The sequence below is a fragment of the Manacus candei genome, unplaced genomic scaffold (genome assembly GCF_025592945.1).
Source record: "Manacus candei isolate 608988 ecotype Guabito, Panama unplaced genomic scaffold, ASM2559294v1 h1tg000014l, whole genome shotgun sequence".
NCBI classification, from domain to species: domain Eukaryota; kingdom Metazoa; phylum Chordata; class Aves; order Passeriformes; family Pipridae; genus Manacus; species Manacus candei.
In genome coordinates, this window is record NW_026138062.1 from 64873278 (window position 1) to 64893426 (window position 20149).

The window sequence follows — 20149 nt, forward strand, 5'->3', positions numbered from 1 at the left end:
AAAAACCGTGAAAAGCCTATTTTAAGCAGTCTAACTTGGAAGGCTAAAGTTACATGATAGCAGCCTTCTAACATTCACAAAGGTGCAATAGGGCAGATGAGATTACAATTGGAAACTCATCAAAGTAAATTGATGCCTCTTTTGGTCCTGGACATTGATGTTAGTTGTCTTCAGCTTCAGAAGTAGAAGTGGTGCTTGAAGAAAGGTGCAAGGCTCTTTTTCAGCTCAGACAAGTGATAAAATTAATTCTGCTGGAATGGATGGAAAAAATGATGACCCAACAGCTAAACCTGAGGATGAAGGAAGTGTAAGTAGGTGACTTAAGCATTCTTGATTTTATGTGCTTCTTGACACTATTAGATCTCTTGTGATCTGATTATCAAGTATTAACCTTAACATCATGGCTAGATTTGACATTTGAAAATGTCAACGTGTGTTTGCATATCTTTAGATTGCTAATAATATGAATTTTTAGACAATTGAAATAATGAACATGTCAGTGTGACAATATGAAAAGTTTATATTGGTGTCATGGCAGCAGATTTTCAACAAAGAAGTCAAATTCTAGACAAAAAGGCAACATTAAAGTAGGCAAAGTGTTTTGCTTTTCCCTGAGAAAATGCAGGAGGGGATTATTGCACGAGTGTTAACTCATGACAAAGAAGTAATTAAATAATTCAGTGTATGGTGATAGTCAAATTACAGCTTTAGATGGAAACCAATTCTAGAATACAAGAACTAAGTTGCAGTAGAGAGGAAAGGTGAATTAGGAATTATGGCCCTTACTGAGGGAAGGGAGCAGCTTAACTTTGCCTTGGTTTTCCTTTCTATAAGATGTCTATGGCAGACTATTATTACCTAGGAAAATATAGATAATGTAGCACACAGCATTCAGTATTCCTGTGAATCCTGCATAGCAGAGAACTTTACCATGCAAACTTTGATACATGAAGTGCATTTTTTTAAAAAAATGAAGTTAGAAGTGCAGTAATGGCAATGAAGACATTAGTTGTTTCAAGTTCATACTTATAGTCCAGTTACGTCAATCTAGTGCAGTTTTTAATGGTCCTTGACACAACCCAGTTTTTAAGAAGAAGTCTGGCTGGTTAGGTCCATAGCTGCAAAGAGGACTGAAATGGGAAAACTTAGATATAAAATATTATTATTGGGGGAATCTTGATCAAAGTGGCCCAAAGTTCAGATGTCAGAGCCAAGCATTCATTGAGCTGCCTCGAGCTGTCCTATTGGACACCTGAGTGTATACAGGAACTTTACCTAACAGTGAGGAGCCTTAAACAAACAGGTAGTTTGATTTGCATTCTTAAAGAGGCGTGTACTTGATAAGGTTTTTAAAAATTATGGCAGATGGGTAAATTGAGTGGAGAACACACCAAACAAGTGCAATTAATTAGCCAGATAGAAGATATTAGTCTGAAATCTTCCAGTTCTGTGTTTTCGGGTTTTGCTTGAGGAAATTTTAAAGGGTATTACTGGGTCTTGTTAGTCATTATTACTTATTGCCAAACTTTCTTTGGACATCCTCCATTCTGAGGTCAAAGACTGCTATCTGCTGTATTTTTGACTATGGGATCAGTAGGATATTTCTGGTGATGTTTCTTTTGCTACCTCTGTAAGGATACACAGAGCTCTCTTCTTGAGACCATTGCTAGTGCATAATATCAGAGAAATATTTGAAAAATTTATGTTGATGGGGATTTCTGAATGTTTTTAATTTTTTTAAAAAACAGGGCTAACATCAGAGCCAACAGATTTCTTGGGACATTGATCCACTGAGTTTTGAATACCCCTAGGGATGGAGGTTCCCTGAGCTCTCTGGGCATGGCTCACACACGTGGCCCTCATGATGAAATACGTTCTTCCCCCTCCTCCACTCTAGCTGGAATATGTGACTGTTGTGACTGTCTCTTCACTGTTCTTCAGTGAGAAAAGTGTGTCTCTGTCTTTTCCATAACCCACTTTAGATAAGGAAATCTGTCATTAGGTTTACTCAGACTGTGTTTGCCTTCTTGCCTCTAACTGAACAACCCCAGGGCTCTCAACTTTTTGCTGCACATCCCTTCAGCCCCTTACTGCTTGGTGACCTTCCCCTGGAATCACACTGGATTATCTTATACTCATGGGCCAAAAACTGGACACGGATGTGGATCTTCTACTTTTGGGCAAAAGGAAACAACCGCTTATTGTGAAATAACCTACAATGCTACTTTTGCAAATGGCTAGTAGTTATGCTTGTCATCTCCTGTGTGACAAGCTCCATCAACACATGGATTTTGTAGCCACTGTATTAAACTTGACATCCCACAATGATGTCAACTTAGGAGTGAAATGCAAGTGTCTTGAAAGAAGGCCCTTGCTTTCTGACTGGAGTCTTAAACTGCTGCTAAGTTAGTTACAGTTATGTACATGCAGTAACAGGCAAATGTATGTGGGAATCTCTTCTAGTTGTTGGTCCATCAATTGCTGATAGAAATGTTCCACATTTTTTGTTGTCTTTCACCTTATTTTAGGTAGCCAACATTTCAGTCCAAATGGTATCTGCAGAAGATAAGTTGGCAAAGAGGATTCTGGCAAGGAAAAAACATGCCAAATTGAAGAAAAAAGATAAGTTGCTGTGGAATTTTCAAAACAAAATAATTCTCTTTACCCTCATTCTATTCATTTTAGGAGTTGTAACCTGGACATTACTGTGGCTCTTCATTGGTGAGTTCCTGAAAGCTCAAGCCAATTTCATACATCGCTATCCTCAGTAGTACTTTCAACTGTTTCTAAAAAAAACCATAGGACTTTTTGTGCGTCTTTGTTAAAGACTTAAAAAGTAATTATAAGAGCAGGCATAACTGATGGCTTTAGGGATTGTGACTTTTTTTTTTTTTTTTAAGTGGCACGCAAAACATTTTTATGTGCAAGTTGATTGTGCAGACTTGATAGTTTCTATGAGCTTGATTGCTCAGAAATTTTGCCTTTCACTGTGTTTCTTGACCTTATGAAATCCAAGTCCTTTATCTTGTATGCAAAATAGAATTAAAGAAATAAAAGGGGATTAAAAAGCACGTGTCTAATTAGGCATTAAAAACCACGTTTTCCTCTTTAGACTCCTGATGCTAATACTGCCTCAGGTTCCTTAGAGATGCTTCAGAATCTGGATGTTGATACTGCCTTCATTATGCTGGCTCATTTCTATGGTGGTATCTTATCTTCTGTGTAGGGAACAGGTGCTCAACAAACCATATTTTGTACACATCTATAGCAGTTTGGCTATAAAAAGTGCACTGTTCTTTTGGTAGCTGTTTCCACTGTAAGGCCAAATAGATTCATTTGGGTTAGAAGTTAATAAAAAACCCCACCTCATTGTTATTGGGAGGGAAAAAAAAAAAGGTTGTCTTCTTTGTTTCTTGCAGTTCAGGCAGAAAACAAAGATGCACTGTATTTTGTTGGACTGTTTCGTGTTGCCAACATAGAGTTTCTCCCAGAATATAGGCAAAAAGAGTCAAAGGAATTCCTCTCCATGGCACAGACTGTGCAACATGTGGTAAGATGAGCGTGTTGCTTGGTTAGTAAAGATTAGAGCTGTGAACAAAAGGTGGGACATTCGGGTGCCATTGAGTCTGTTGTGGTGTTCTGCTTTCCACCTTTTCCCCCTCAGAGGATTATGTACAAAGAGTGGTTATCTGGAGGTATGAAGGAACTGACTGCTTTCAGCTTGTTAATCACAAACTGAGGTCTGAATAGGTCTCTTTGACTTCTACATTTTACTAAAAATTTTATGTATTTTCCCCCACAAATCGAGATCTATGAAGAGAACTCTGCAAAAGTCTTTTAAAATTTAATTACCACTTTTGAGACATTGAACTGATGAAGTCTTTTGCATTTAAATTGATATCTTCGGCCAGTCTTCTGCCTTAAAGCATCTATAATTACCCCAGAGCTCCCAAACATATTTACATTTACATTTCCTTCTGATGCTAGGTATTCTAAAGGCCATTATTTTTCCCAAACGCCTTGCATCAGTCAATGCAGAGATAGCACTCTGTTGGTAGGCAGTTAAAACTGCTCCACAGTGGGAAGAAAGGGATGGGAATCTTAGTTAAAAGGGAATGTGACTTTGAAGACATTTGGTGTAGGGATCAAAAATACTTTAATGCAGCAGGAAATGCAGAACTGTCCACATAAGGATTCAAACAATGGTATGAAAACTGCTAAACAAATAACAAAGAAATGTCAGATGCAACCAAGAAATTTTTTAATAATTGCTAAGTTTTTGTCATAATATCAACTCATTTTCTCGTTTTCCAGCTCTATTTCTCCTCCCTCCCCCTAACTGGTTCACAAAAGACTTGAAAGTTGACTGTCTAGTTTTCCCAGTCCTGCATGTTAATGACTGAAGTGCTTTCAGGAGGGGTAGCAGATAACCAGTGCAGGGCACATCCTTCCCCTGCACTCCATGGAGCAACTCTAACCTGATGTAAGCCCTGTGTCTTGCTCTTGTCCCAGACCATCCTGCCCTTGTCACAAAGAGGTGTCAGAAAGAAGGTGTTGAGCTGCCAGTGTCACCACCTCCTACTTGAATGTAACTTGAAGTCTATTTTTTATGTGTAAATTTTGCCTGAACTCACCAATGGATTTTGCAAAGCTGAAGATGAGCTTTGTGCCAACCTTTAATATTGACTAAAGTTGTTAGTAGGGAAGTGGGGGATTTGGGATTTTGTTTGGGTTTTCGCCTTGAAACATTTTTGTTCATGGTTACTGGCCCAGAGACCAAAAGTGGTAGTAGAAGAATGTCTCAAGATAGATTCCTTTTCTCTTTTGTAGTGACAGTAATATATAAAATCCCTTGTAGCCTAATCTGGAGAAAAAACTGAAGTCCACCCGTTTTATTTAGGCCGTTGAAAGTATTGTTCAAACTTCCTGTGTCAAACATTAATAGGGATTTATATTGATGTGATTTTTGCTTCAAAATAACCCAAGGCTATCCCACAGCATGAAACAGGCAGAGATTTTGCTTCTCCACACATTTTATGCTGTGTGTATTGGAAAGAAATACACTAGTACTGAACTGTTGATGAAGAAAATAGACACAAACTGAATCAAAATGCAAGAAATTCCACACAAACAGAGAAAAAGAGCTCTTTAGCTGTGAGGGTAATCAAACACTAAAGCAGTTTTCCAGGGAGACTGTGGAGTCTCCATTCTTGGAGATATTCAACTGGAAACATCCCTGAGCAACAAGGTGTAGTTGACCCTGCTTTGAGCACTGAGATGGTCTCCAGAGGTCCCTTCTCTGATTCTGTGGAAAAAGCCCTGTGCTGTTCATTGCACTTCAGTAGCAACACAAAGAATGGTAGGAGCGTGTGCACATTTCTTGAAGTTTGGCCCTGAGTTTCAGCATCAGCACAGGGAAGCCCTTTGTGTTTGGAATTTGCTGGGCAAAGAATGTGCACCTTTTTCAAAACTCATTTATTTGGAAAAAACATTGCTGTACCCTTCAGCTGGCCATGGGCAGATGATCTGATGTTTCCTGGGAATATTGGACTTGTTATAAACAGCTGGTCTTCTGCTCTGCCTGGCTTGGCTGATGTATGTCTGGAAATACTTGCATGTTGCATAGTCTTGGAGGAAAATAGGATGTTCTTAGGAAAGACCGGACATATACCATTTCTAGGTAGGACTGACTTTCAGAAATGCTAAATCTTTATACCTTCTCTTTCAGATGAACTTGGTCTACACAACCTCTTCTTTCTCCAAATTTTATAAGCAGTCCACTGTTTCAGAAGTCAGGTAAAACTGCAGTTAATGTAATTGCCTTTCTGCCAGGTAGGATATAATGTAATGAACCCACAAGAGAAGCCTATTTTTGGTGGTTATGGTATAATGTCTTTGCTATGTACTTGTACTGATAGCAAAATACGCTGATAACCTATACGAATTCACTTAACAAAAGTAAGGGCAAACTGAAGTCATATAAGCAGTTCCTTTTCTGCCAGGAGTACAATCTAAGATGAACAGAAATAATGTCTTTAAAGAGGATTGGTGATACTTTGGCCGATAGGTCACATGGAATTTTAACCAGTTAAGCATGTTGTTAAAGTACAACTCTCTGTTATTGACTAAGTCACACATATTTTGTAAGAAATTTATTGATATAAAACTCTTTTCTACTGACAGAAGGGGAAAATCTCTATACTGCAATAGAGTACCCTTACTCTAATATTATGTTTGCAATTAATATTAAAAGTTTAGTTTTTACCATCCTCTTGAATCAAATACAATTTTGGTTCAGGTAGAGGAGTTTTTAGGGTACATTTGTTTTAATGATTTTTTTCCCCACCTGAAGGTAAAGATTGGGGTGACCGTACATCTCTAATGTGTTACCTAAATAGTCTAGAAACTGTTTCTTGTATACCATAGCACACAGTACAGGGTGAAATGCATACCAGTGCAGAGTTCTGCATTTCTGGAGATGATAATTCTATTTCTGTTCTACAATTTCTGTTTTGATTTTTAGGAGATAATTCAGCCCTAATTCAAGTAGATAATATCATTTCCATAGATCTCAAAAGTCAGGAGCCCTCAGGAAATCAACGTACTGAAGATTCCCAACTGGATATGAAGAGTGTGTTTTGGGCTTCTTTCCCCCTCCCCCTCCAAGAGGAAAATACACGTTCAGTGTGTTAATGTAATTAGGAAAGATGAAAATGAGCCATACACTTCTAAATTTGTACTTCAGAAGTCTGGGCAAAAAGTCTAGTCTTCAGAGAACTTTCAACATGATGATAACCTGTAGGACCTCTTTCTTTCAGTAACAACAACAATGGAGGCCTTCTTATTCATTTCTGGATCGTATTTGTGGTACCACAGGCGAAGGGCCAAGTGCTGTGTGAGGATTGTGTGGCTGCCATTTTAAAGGATTCTATTCAGACAAGTATCATTAACAGGACTTCGGTGGGAAGCCTTCAGGGCCTTGCAGTCGACATGGACTCTATTGTACTAAGTGGTTAGTATTAGCACATTCCCATATCCCAGAGGAAACACTTTGTTAAGCAAACATTTTTACCTTGGAGTAGCAAATTCTATAAATAAACTAAAAGTTTTATCCTACGTTTTTAGCTTCTAATACTAAATTTATAATTTTTTTTTTTTAAAAAGAGAGAGAAAAGGAAAATAAAACCCCAGATTTGAGGTCAAAAAGTGTCCTTGTAAACAGTGATTGTAAAACTTCCTTTGAGTACTTGGAGTGCTTATGTTCATAGTCAGGAGCTAAGACTGACACTTTGTAGGCAGCTCACTCTGTGACTTTAAAAGTATAAAAAGATGAAGGGTTAAGGTTTCCAAATGGATCAAACTTTAGTCCCCACACTGTAAATGAGACTCTTGTCATCCCTTTATTAAAAACTAGAAAACAGATAAAAAACCTGCCCCTTCATTAAACAACTCTTGTGCCATTCCTGTCTGGGGAACAAATTAACAGTGTGAGATTCAAGTATCTGTTTGATGTATTTAGCTACAAAACGGTTTATGATTTTCAGTTCTATGAACATAGGATGGAACAGCTCTGTCCAGCTGAAAGCTGATTAAGACTTTGTGGTCAAGGATGAGGAAATGACCCCCTGGGGTACCTCTGTCTTAGTTCTTTAATTGAATATGACTGCTTAATTGACATGCAGTCTCTTCTTGCCTCAGGCACTGAGATGTCTGGGGACATGATACCTTTGAAGCTGCTTGCAGAACTTGCAGAAATAAAGGGTAGGCCCCCCTCACTGAGACATCTGTTTTGTCCTGTGTGTTTAGTGTTAGGACTGAACTGTGACTGAATTAAACCCTGAATTCTGGATTTCAGGCAAAGAAGACTCACACAACTCTTTTTCTATGCAGCAGGTCTTCGGTCAGATTATTGGTCGACAACAGGAACAGGTAATTCAGCATTTTGGCAACTTCCTGACAGTGGAGAGGTGGAGAACAAAGCTTTCAGTTCATTACTTAGACTCAAAGACACAGTTCAGTGTTAATTTAAGAGGGCTAAATTCAGCCTTGGTATTTAAGTCCTGACTTACTATGAGAATGACCAAGAGTCTTGCACGTGACAAATATGGAAGCTATCTACCCTTAATCTACCTGGTAAATTTTTTAGATGTACCTGGTGGCATGGTAGGAAATAAACTCAGGCAATTGTTTGCTATTCACTGTGTTGAGCAAAGGATTAACCTTTTCTAAAGTGGACAGTAATGAATATAATATGCTGAACAGTGGTAATGCTTTTGTCCACACTTTATCCTCCTTAATTCTCTTTCTCCAAGGTTAATGATGAGTTTTTCTTTTGAATTAATTTCCTAACAGTAATTAGTTTAAGCAGTCGAGTTTTGCAAGGGTTGTGGGAGACATAACTTGTATACCTGCTTGGTTTCATATTGTAAACCTCCCAGTAGGGTTCTTTGCCAGTGTGCGGAAACTTTACAAGTTCAAAAGCACAGCACATCTATCTTCACTGTTATGTGGAGTTGGAACCTAGAAAAAAATGTGCTACTAGGCTAAGCCACAGTATGCTGATCAGCTTTGATGCAGACACCTGATAGGTTTCTGTTGGGCCAGCAGTTGCCAAGCAGCTCAGTGTGTTGGTCTCCCTTGCTCTTTGACACAGACTGACTCTTCGTCTTGAGAAGTTGCATGGTTTCAGTTTTTTGGGGGCTTTATACCCTTCTATGATTGTATTTTTCTTTTCTGAGATATTAACTTTTTGCACTTCTATCTGTGATTTTCACTTCTGTTATCTTGAAATGTTTTAGCTTGCATACTTCTTCAGAATTCAACAACTGCTTTTGCCCATGCAGCCAAGTCAAGGTCTCTGAGTTCTGTGGTCCACAGGTGGACTTTGGGTCACACACCCTGGGCCATGGTTTGCAACATTTAGATTGCTATCAGCCCAGGACTTCTCAAAACTCAGGTCAAGTTTGCTACAGCCTTCTCTTGTTCAAAACCTTTCCTGACTTAAATTGCAAAGCATAACAATATTGATGTTTATCACATCTCATGACGTGCATTTTACTTATATAAAAAAATTTTGCATATTGGTGGTTACTTGCATAGTGATTTAATTTCCCAGTGTTCCAGTGCAGAGGAATCAGTAGATTCAAAGCTTGTGTTTCAATTTATTGCAAAGTGCAGTTCCTAAAACAGAAGAAATTAAGAGGAGGATTTCAACACAAGTATGGATGCTAAGGTTTTTTTAGGACTTATGTGGTATCTGTCACACAAAGGGAGAAGGATGTCCTGCCATATTCTAGACATCTTTCAGAGACTTGCTGTAGCCAACCACAAATGTCAGCTGGTATCTGTGGGAAGCATAGAGCTGGTATGCAATGAAGTTGCTAGGGAACAGCAACATAGTAGAGAAAATCTCATATTTGTGCAATTTCATTTTCTGTGGTCCTTTAACTATGTCTGCTTAGGACTATAGAATATGGTGCAGTGGTGAAAGTGCTCATGCAGCAGCATACAAGGAATGTGTATTGCCTGGTTGCATTTTGAGAGCAGTGGAGTTAATTTTGGTATGAAGATGCACCTAGTCATTGGTTCAGGCACAGCACTGGAGTGCAGATTTTTTGAAGAATCTTGATGGAGAAGATGCTTGTAGAGATTCAGCTGATGCAAGAGACTTGCACTGCCATGGCATCTGGCTATGCAGGGTTTGCTTGGGTAAAGATTTTTATCCAGCTTTCTTTTCAAGCTAACATGCTTGCTCTACTTGTAGTTCCAGAGCTAGCTCTGAATTTTCTTCACCCTGCTCCATACCAGCTGTGAACTCATCATTACTTACTTAGTAGAAATAATGGTAGTCACATAATTCTAGAGATTATGATCAAAGCTGGTTTTGTTAAGGGTGACTAAATAAGCACAAATAACTATTATAAAAAGAACGTTATTGGGAAGAGATAAGAACAAGGAATAAGGAAGAACAATGGCCCAACCAAAGCTTTAAATAGTTATAACCGTAATTCAGTTGAACGGTATGTGACCCTTAGAGATTGTTCATAAACATTCATAGCATTAGTTTCAAGATTGTAAATTAGAAGTGGAAGTCAAACAAAGCCTGCCACTTCCTGTCTTGATTACTTGCTGGTTAAAAAGCCAGCATTTAATTTGAGTCAACAATTGGTAGGAAACATTCACAGTGTTCTAATTGAGGTTCCACGATAGTAACTATTTCAGAGACTTGTCTTCTTAATAGGCAGAAATTAATGCAAATATTTACTTTGGATCTTATTCTCCCTAATTTGCATTTTCCAAAACAAAAAAATCTGTAAGATTTTTGCTGACTGTGGGTTACAATATTGAATTTAAAAAAAGACCTCACTGTATTTGACTTGGAAGTTACAACTGTTTCAGCTTGATTGGAAAACTGGATACAAGTAGCACAGTTTCCTGGTATCCTTATCTTAATTATGACACAACTTTTTACCATCTTTTTTTTAATGTAAGTGTTGTGTAGGCCAGGTTGCCTCATTAGTATTTCAAAGCACTTCTGTTTCTAACAGTGATTTCTAATGCTGCAAGTGTTTTCAAGACTCAACAGGACAAAGTCCTAGTTTGAATTAATTCTGATCCTGCTTTGAGCAGGACGATGAACAAGAAAGTCCTAGCAGTCCTTCCAAACTGAAGGAATTGGTGAATCTGAATTTATTGGTAGCACTTACAGCTCAAGTCATGATAAAACATTGAAAACCTTGACAGTTGAACAATAAAAAAGCTGAAGTAATACAGTCATGTGGCTGCATTTTTATTTTGTCTTTATTTTATTGATTATAAATATCCTAATGTCTGTAGGGGCAAGCAGTTGGTTTATGCCTTGAAAGTAGATGAACATTTCCCAGCAAACAGTTTTTTAAGTAATTTATCCTATAGAGACTCTGCAGAACTTTGTTAGCTGCAAATTGTACAAAATGGCATTGCTTTAGTGCAAATCCACTGCAAGAACTGAGTTACAACACTGTTGACCATGTTCTGTACTTTTATGAATAGACTTTTCCTTGACCACAGATGTGTAACTAAGGTGAAAACAGTGAGTGGCAGAGAAAATGAGAGAGAGATTCTTTACAAGGACAAGGGGGAATGGCTTTAAGCTGGAAAAGGGTAGGTCTGGGTTTAGGGTAAGAAGAAATTCTTTAGTGTGAGGGTGGTAAGGCACTGGCACAGGTTGCCCAGAGAAGCTGTAGATTCCCCCATTCCTGGAAGTGTCCGAGGCCAGGTTGGAAGGGGCTTGGAGTGACCTGATTGAGTGGAAGGTGTCCTCTCTCCATGGCAGGAACTAGATCATCTCTTGTAACACAAACCACCTTATGATTCTGCAATTACGTTGTTTTCTGAGTTAGATATGCTTTCATATGTTGCTTTAGTTTAACATATGTTTTAGGTTTTTGGTTGTTTTTTTTTTTTTTTAATGCCACGTGGATTTATGTGTTTTGGAGTGAGTGTGTCCAGTGTTGAAAATGTGACGTTTTCACAGGAACAAACTGTATGTATGATCTGTATGGTGATCGTCTACATGAGCACTTTCCTCTGGATATTCGGGCTGCTTCAGAGGGAACAATCTGCTATTTTAAGCTTATTGCATCTGTGGGCCATCTTATTCGCCTTTCAATAGTATCCCTCCAGATTGAAGCAGATAACTGCATCACTGACTCACTAACCATTTATGACTCTCTGATGCCAATCAAAGATAAGATACTGTACCGGTGAGTATAAAGTTTCATTCATTGACTTTTTTTTTTCCTTTCTTTCTTTTTTTTTCCCCCTGAAGACTTGTCATTCGTATTTTTGGTAGTTTTTGTTTTGTTACAATTATTCTGATCTTCACGTATTACTCACACGACACCTGGGAATTTTAAGTTTCTTACAAAAGTGGAAAACATGACATTAGTAATAAAAGAAATGGTAAAATATTCTTCAATTTTTTTTTTATTCTTCAACTAGAGTGCAGCTACAGAATTGTGAAAGTCACACATTACTGAGTGGAATTTTCTGTTTCTTATCAGGAAATAGATGTTAACTGAAAGTGAATGTCAAAATTTCCTCCCTTAAGCAAACTCTTCTTTTAGATAAAGATTAGTGCTCTTCATACGAAGACTGAAGTTCTAAAACTCAGTCTCATGATTTTTTACTTACTGGCACTAGTCAGTGCTTTTTTTAATCTGCTTTATTTGTTTAGAGTTAAAGCTGTGATGGGTTGAGGGATGTGGACTACTACTTTTTTCTTCTCCTTCTGTCTTTTTAATGATCCGATATGCTTGTTTAGGGACTTTTTGCTTGAAATTCCTGATAACTAATTCCACAGGGCTCTGTCAGTCCAAAAGGAGAAGACAGCATTTCCATGAAGTAGATGGAGAGCTCAGTGTTTTCACCCCTGAAATCCTTTTCTCTGACCTGTCAGTCTGTTTATAAGCTTCAAAAACAGAGCATTGGCTTTTCAGTCCTCTTTGAGAGCTGCCCTCTACTAATCTCTCTCACCAATTGACTTGTCTATGATACAGCAGATGGCGTTCACTTACATGTTAGTATCTGTAGAAGAGTGAAGATGTCTGCTAGGTAATGCATGTGGAAAGTAACTTTCTTAATGAGACTAGTTGATTGGCTCAAGTTTTTAATTTGACTTGAAGAATAACTTTCTTGTCTTTCCCACTCCCCAAAAAGTGGATAAATCTGTTGGTCTAATTAAATAAGCTTTCTCTTCTCAACCCTTTCTTTAGTATTGGCTTCATTTATTTTTACTTGGAGTGAAGGCTGAAAGTCATTATCTCCTAGAGCAAACCGTTCCATATTAGTTTTCATGTTTACAATTTCTTTTTTTGGTAAGAAGTGATTTCCAATATTGGGTTTCTAACTGGCCTTGTAACAGGTACTTTTGCGTTTAAGAGCATGGAGAATTTTACTAGATTTTCAAGTAGGTAAGATCTGAACCAGTGGAAAACTCATGCATAGAATGAGAGTAATGTGTTAGGCTTTTTACTTTTTAGCTGATTTCTTATGTGTGTGCTGTTCTCTCTTCCCCCTCAGAGCTTGTGAACCAGCTGATTCATTGGTGTCACTTGTGTCTACAAATAATCTCATGCTGGTAATGTTTAAGGCAGCACAAGTAAAGGAGCATAAGGAATTCCATGGCTATTTTGAGGTCATTACACAAGAAAGTAGGTTTGTTCTGTGTTTGGAAATGCGTTTATTGTTTCTATCTAAGATCCTGATGAGGGTGTCATGTGTCCGACTACAGATAAATGACTCCTATATTTTATATCCAGTTTTTTATAAATGTGTGTCTCTCTTCTTTGTCTCCTCTGCATTATTGAGCATCTCCCTTCCTCTTTAGTAATTTAATCTCAGCAGACTAGCTGTGAAGTGAAATATGAAAGTAAAAGGCTGAAACCAGACCTGAATTCAGTTGGTGAGCACCGCAGTGTTCCAGCAGATGGAGCTGTTATTTCAGGTGTAGCACTGGCTTCTCTCCTGCGTTGCGACTCCGGGATCACGTTAAAGGTGGAGGGAGTTCAGCGCTAAAAACTGCTCTCAGAAAATAAAACTTCGGTAGCTTTGTCTGCATTTGCTATCGGTCCCTGACTCCTCATGAACACAAAGGAGTCAGTTAAGTTTGTCCATCAGGTCCATCACTTGCTTTTTATTACTTTAGTCGTTAAGAAGTGGTTAGATCATAATTACAAACAGTACAAGGAATATCACCTAGTAGCACAAGGAGAAAAATCTAATACAATCCAGTGCAAGGAAATTCAAGTTGCTCAAAAAGGTACTGCATACTTTCCATGTTGACAGTAATTAAGCATTAAAACACCATTATAAAAGCCTGTGATAAAATCTCCATCTTGAGTAACTTCAAGTTCAGGTCTGGGTGGGTTTGGTTCCTTGTTCATTTGTTTGGGTTTTGTTTGTTTAAAGTCAGATCTGGGTTTTCTTTGTTGGTTTCTCTGGATGTGCTTTGTTTTTAATGAATTCTGTAAATCCATAAAAAAGACAATTTTGACTTCAGGAGACTAGTTTAGTACATTGTCCATTCCTCTTCTCGCTGGCTGCATTTCAAGACTAAAGATCCTTGTGTACTACTGCAGTGTGGACGTATTGATATGCTTGTTTGCAGCAAAATAACCAATATAAAACTTCACAATATTTTCTCCTGGTCTTGCAGAGCCCAGCAAGCACCCCTGGACTTTAAATTCCTTGTCTTCTGTGTGCATCAATGGGAAGGGTCTCTTTTTACAAGTTGAACCCAGATAAATGTAACTCCTTACCTGCTCTGCTTTGCAGTGAAAGACTTCTGATAAATGTGGATGCTTTAGCCCACTGAGTAGCTTTACTGGAAGTAAATTTTAAATTTTGCCTCCTTTTTTTTTTTTCTCCTAGGGTGTGGAAAAGCAATAGTGACAAAAGAGAAAATTGGCTACGAAGGGAGCATCACAAGTCCCTATTACCCAAGCTATTATCCTCCAAAATGTCTTTGTGCATGGAACTTTCAGGTAACATGAATATCTCTCTCCCTCAGGCACTTTTGTGTATTTTGGGCACACGGGGGTCAAGCAGAATCAATTGAGTAGGCAGTAACTACATCCTTACAAGTGTAGCAGTTTATAGAAACACCATAGCTGAATAGCTGGCTGTGCTCAGGTGTTTTGTATCAGTTTTTTCTTTTTTCTTTTTCTGTGCATTTGTTCTTAAGAGAGAGAACATAGTTCCCAAGCTGTCTAGTTATAAAGGTGAAGAACTGAGATAAGTTTTGATGTTCAGCCTGCAGAATTACTTCACGTCAGCAAATATAAGACTTGACTGTTTTTAACTCTCCTCTTCCCACTCTCAGAAATTTGGATGAAACTTGTGTACAAAAAACTCCTCTAACCTCGTTATTACTGCCACTTCTCTGATGTCTTCTCATATGTCTAATATGTTTAATTTGTCTTCAGGATAGTCTGTCCTATCAGCACAATCCCACAGACTTTTTTTAACTTGGTGTCCTTTTTTCGGTGTCTTTTCAGGTACTTTCCTGAAAGCAAATTGTGAAAATTTCCATCAGTTTAAAAAAGTTTTGTCATGCCTTCTCTGTCATGAATATTTCTGTATTAGTGCTACTAAAATTAGGGCTTGCCCTTCAGTGTTTTCTTCTCTAAGGAATATGGCAATAGATATGATGATGTCCACTATTTACTCATCTTTCTGCTTATGTTACTCATGACTTGTAAAGCTAGTGGTTGCCCACATTGAAGCACACCAATAGAAATCAAGTCCAGCTAGCCATGACCTACAGCCTTTTCTAGAATGATAAGGTGTGGTTTTTGGTTTTGGGGGATTTTTGCTAAATGTAATGTCTTTAGTTCACCTTGGACTTCTGAGGGAAAGGTTTCTAGGCGCTTAACATGGGCAACTTGCAAGAGTTATTGCTCAAACCAGTTTAATTTTCCAGTCATTCAATAACAAAACTTCCCTCCTTTGCCAAATTATGTTTTCTGCAAGAGAGGAGGAGAAAAATTTTCATTTCTGGATTTTTGCCCTGAACCAGCCCTTGTTTTTAAATGAACATTGCCTTGTCTTGCAAAAAGGTCCTGTTCCTTTTAATAGAGGAACTTCTAACTAATTATGAACACTCATGATATTGCTGGGCTTAAAAATGTTTTGTAAAGTACTAAAGAATGCTTGGCTGAGCAGGTACTAGAAGAAGACTACAGTATTGTGCTAGAGGTAACACAACACAGTTATTCCATGCAGTATCTTAGCTCTTAAAGTCCAGTGGGTCTCTGTGTCCCTACACAAGTAAACTTGGATGTGTTTGAGTGTTTTGGTCTTGATACAAATGCTGCTTTCTTTGGCCAGTGGCTTTCTGAAGATGAAAAGGCGATTGGCTAGAGGGAGAGAAAGCCTGCAGCTGTGGTGGGGCTGTGCCAGCCTTTGCTTTTACTCAAGGCTGAATAGCTGGCATGTGTCTCAAGTGCTGGCTGCTGAGCTGGCTCAGAGCTCCCAGAGTGTGGCACTGCCAAGGTCTGTGATTGCTGAGATAAGTTTATAGACTTTTGTGGTTTATGTCCACAAAAGGAAAAAGACTCCTTTCACTGTCCTTCTTGTTCACAACAGACTCCACAGAAGAGCCTTGGTATAGCTCTGAAGTTTCATAACTATACCATAAGTGAGAAGAATATTAAAGGCTGTGAGCGAGGATGGTGGAAAATTAATGAACACATGTAAGTATTTTGATACTGTTACATTAATAATCCATGCAGAAGTAAACCTTCCCGTTACTACTGCAGCTCACTCAGAAGGTTTCCACAAAAACAGAAATAACTCACTGCCTTGTCCTAGCATTCTTTCATTTTAGCTGATGATGTAACAGAATCTTTATTTTATATATATATATTTATTTATATATATTTCTATTGAAAAGTACCAGAAACTTGAAAACGAGAGCCTTTGGTACTCTCTGGAGAGAGAGAAATTGAAAGAATTGGGTGAAGATGGATGTCCTGTGAACCCTAAAATAATTCTGGGTTTTCTGGGGTCATTGAACTGGGTCTGCTACAGACCTTTTAAGTGTAACTTAATTCTATAATTGCTCAAGAGGACGGCGAATCTAATTAACTTCTTGGTGAAAGCTGTTGCAATGAGATGATTGGGAATAGAAGAGTAACTTCTTCCTCATTCCAGTCACTGGCTCTTGAAAGAGAAACTGCACATAGGATTTTTTATATTTTTTTTAACTTCGTTCAAATGGAAACCTCTGTAAGATTATTCTTGAAACTGAGTTTCTGAACTCATTACCGAAACTAAGAAAAGTCAATTAGGCCTCTGATTATAACTGAAAGAATTGCAAAGAGGAGAAAAACTTTCTCTACTCTTTGATACCATCTTCTAATTAGACAGATAAATTTTAATTTGAAGCTCTTAAAATTGTACCTTGATGGAGATTGGTTGCTGGACTAGATGGGCACATAAAAACACCAGTCAAAACACAACACATTTGATGTGCTTGTGGGATTTTTTGGTGTTCTTTTTATGACGCAATTGTAAGGACTCAGGATATTTGGGAGGGCTGAGATATTAAATAAAGGCAAAAGCTGGATGAGAAAATGATAATGGGTTCGTATTGTAAGGATTCTCTATCTATAAGAGAAGTTTTTCAATAAGCCTACCAATTATACCTTCTATAGAACGAAATATCAGAGTATAACACTTAGAAGTGCACTTGTGGCTACTTTTGAAGTACTGCACAAGAGCACATGTTCCTGATTTCTGTTTTAAGTTGCTGATGATATGTGTAGACTAAGACAAGATTTCCTTTGAAAGTGTCTCTTTCACTGAAAATAGGGCTTTTGAACTTCTGACTTTCTGTTCTGTGTTTACTTCTCAAGGAAAAATAGTATGATTTACAGCATGAAATGTGTTATTTTATTTTCTTTTTTCCCCATTTTAATGGTTAATGAAATGGGGGCTGGGGGGACCCCACCTTTCAGCTCTCTGCAATTGCAGCTTATTGAATGCTGTTATCTCAGGTAAAAAAGGTTAAGAAGCTTCAGGATACTGATATTAGTAAAGACTGCTACTGAGAAGATGCTGCAGATAAGGTTCCTTCAGACCTTCAGGGACAGCTTTATCTACCCAGAGACACTGAACACAACCATACAGTTCTCCCTCATTTTTCTTCCAGTGGACATAGAGATGTTCCACTGCCTATCCAAAGAAGTTAAAGCTGATGAACTGCTTTTGCTAAAATTCTCAGGGGCAGAAATATCAATGAGTCTCTGTAAGCAAAACATTAGAGGTTTATGTGAACACAGAGTTTGACAGTGCTTTACTGTTCTTAAAACTGTTGTTCCGACATCCCGTTGTTTCTGCTACAGGATGCCTGTATCTGCTCATCCCCTGAAAAAAGTATCCCATTCCCTCCTTCAGCATATGGGACAGAATCCCCTTCATTAGTTTCTCTCAGTATCAACGGCACAGAGTTACAGATGGTGCGTTGCAACCTCCATTTGCCTTGGACATGGAGATATGGTTAGTAAAACTCCAGCAGAAGGCTCCTAAGGATCAGTGACTTTGTCTTACAAATCCCATGAGCATATGGCATTTTTCACTGTGTATAGGAGATGGTTCCCTCAGTGTACCTTTTTCAGCTCTTTCACAGATGGGCACAGATGTCCTCTGCTTCTGGCGAGATGAGGTTGTTTTATGTGGCTGACAAGTGGTCAGTGCAGACTGCAACTGTTTTTAAAATGGAGCTAAGGTTTGTTGGAGGGAAGGTGTCAAAGTCACTGACAGAAGGAGAAATGCAGAAAATGTCCGTGGGCTAATTGAGAGCAATGAGATGGTTAGGTGGCATTCTGCTGTGTACTTTGACAAGCTGGTTTAGATTGGGAGCATTGGTGATGGACGTTAAAATGAGTGAGAATTAGACTTCCTGTAGTAGGAAGTCTGCACTCTGAGATTAGCCCAGTTGGTTAGAGCATGGTGCTAATAACAGCAAGGTTGTGGGTTTGATTCCTCTATGGACCATTCACTTAAGAGTTGGACCTGGTGATATTTGTGGGTCCTTTCCAACTCAGAATATTCTGTGTTCAACTCATAGCCCTGCTAGATCTGGTGTTTTGGCTATGGGTTTTTTTGGCTTGGTTTTGCCTCTTCTGTTTGCTTGTTTGTTTGGTGGCTTGGTTTTTTTGTTGTTTGGGTTTTGTTTGTTTGTTGTTTTTTGTTTTTTGGATTTTTTTACAATTAATTTTTCTATAGTAGAAAACTGTAAAAATAACTGGGTTTTTTTGCATCTGCATTCAGGATGTCTAGGAGGAGTCTACTTTTTAAATTATTTTCTTCCTTTATTTTTTTGCACTGCTGGAACAGAATCTCCTACATCTGTTAACAGGATGTTTCATTTTTGAAATCCCACCTCACTGGGATGCACAGGACATGTAGGCAACACCCGTCCACATGGAAATCACTGACCAATTTGTCTGCATTCGTTGACATGAAGAGTAGTCCTGGTGCAATGCCTGATGTGGCCAAAATAGATGAGGGAAATATTCACCTCTGATTAATAGTCCACTAGTCCATTTAACAATACAACAATCCATTTTCATGTTCTTCGTGTTTATTCTAGCAGCAGTGTGTGTCCTTGCAGTGCTGTCGAGCGAGCGTGTGTGCCAAGTGTGCTAAAAATCAATACTGCTGCTTCTGCTCTGAAATCTGTTTAGACTCATAAGTACTTTTTTTTTTGGCAGGAATCTGAAAGATGTTCTTCTCATAAGTGCTGTATTTTTGAGGCAGTTTGTTGAATAGAGGAGAGGGTTCTTATTTCTGCTTCTAAACAACCTGTACTGTCAATGTTCACTGGTTTAAAACTGTCTCCAATTTTTAAATAACAATCCAGCAAACTTTTCCTTGTTAAACAAACAAACAAAACCTGTTTTCATTTTGGGGTTTTGTTTTTTTGTGATTTTGTTTGCTTGGGGTTTTTTTGTTGGGGGTTTTGTGGGGTTTTTTGTTTGTTTGTTTTGGGGTTTTTTTGTATCCCCCCCATCCAGAGCTGCATCTAAATGCTAGTTGCAACATCTTTGATGGGAAGGGATATTAGAATTCATTAGCAGTGGATGAATTAAATGTTTACTGATATCAGGGAACATTTAGGTTTCTCTCAACCAGGTGGTGCCTAGGCTGAAGTCCAAGGAACCTCTTTGCCAAAATGACAGCTTTAAGTAGATTATTTTTGAGACTAGTTATTTGAAGGCATGACATTCAAAGGTAAATTTCCAGAATGTTTATAGTGGAGGAAAGCTGGGTGACTACTTAAGAATATTTTCAGTTTCTGTAAATCTATTCTCCTCTGCCTTAAATGAAGTTGGACCAATTTTATGCCAATCTCTTTCTGTGCTATTCTTTAGGAGCAATCCTCAAAATCAGAGAAGCTAAATTTGCTGTCCCACTGCACTGACATTTACCCTCACACCAAACTTACTTGAGTCTTCTTAAAAAATCAAAATCCTTTGAAAACAGATATAAGAAATGGTGACAAAAGTACCCATGTTTGTTACATCTCTGTTCTTCTAGACTTTTTGGCAAAACTTTGTGCTTGCATGCATGTGGTCACAAAGGATTATGACCAGCATTTTGG

The 20149-nt window shown here is 38.3% G+C and overlaps 1 protein-coding gene across 1 annotated transcript in view; it reads left to right on the forward strand.

Annotated features, from left to right (window-relative positions):
* The first annotated feature begins 256 nt into the window (after positions 1-256).
* Positions 257-20149, forward strand: part of TMPRSS7 (transmembrane serine protease 7) — a 29926-nt gene continuing 10033 nt past the window's right edge. The window contains exons 1-10 of the mRNA XM_051780033.1: positions 257-307; positions 2529-2721; positions 3420-3550; positions 5729-5796; positions 6819-7012; positions 7891-7929; positions 11516-11744; positions 13063-13193; positions 14413-14525; positions 16129-16235. Coding sequence (XP_051635993.1) covers positions 257-307; positions 2529-2721; positions 3420-3550; positions 5729-5796; positions 6819-7012; positions 7891-7929; positions 11516-11744; positions 13063-13193; positions 14413-14525; positions 16129-16235 — 1256 coding nt within the window. The remainder of the gene's footprint in view (positions 308-2528; positions 2722-3419; positions 3551-5728; positions 5797-6818; positions 7013-7890; positions 7930-11515; positions 11745-13062; positions 13194-14412; positions 14526-16128; positions 16236-20149) is intronic.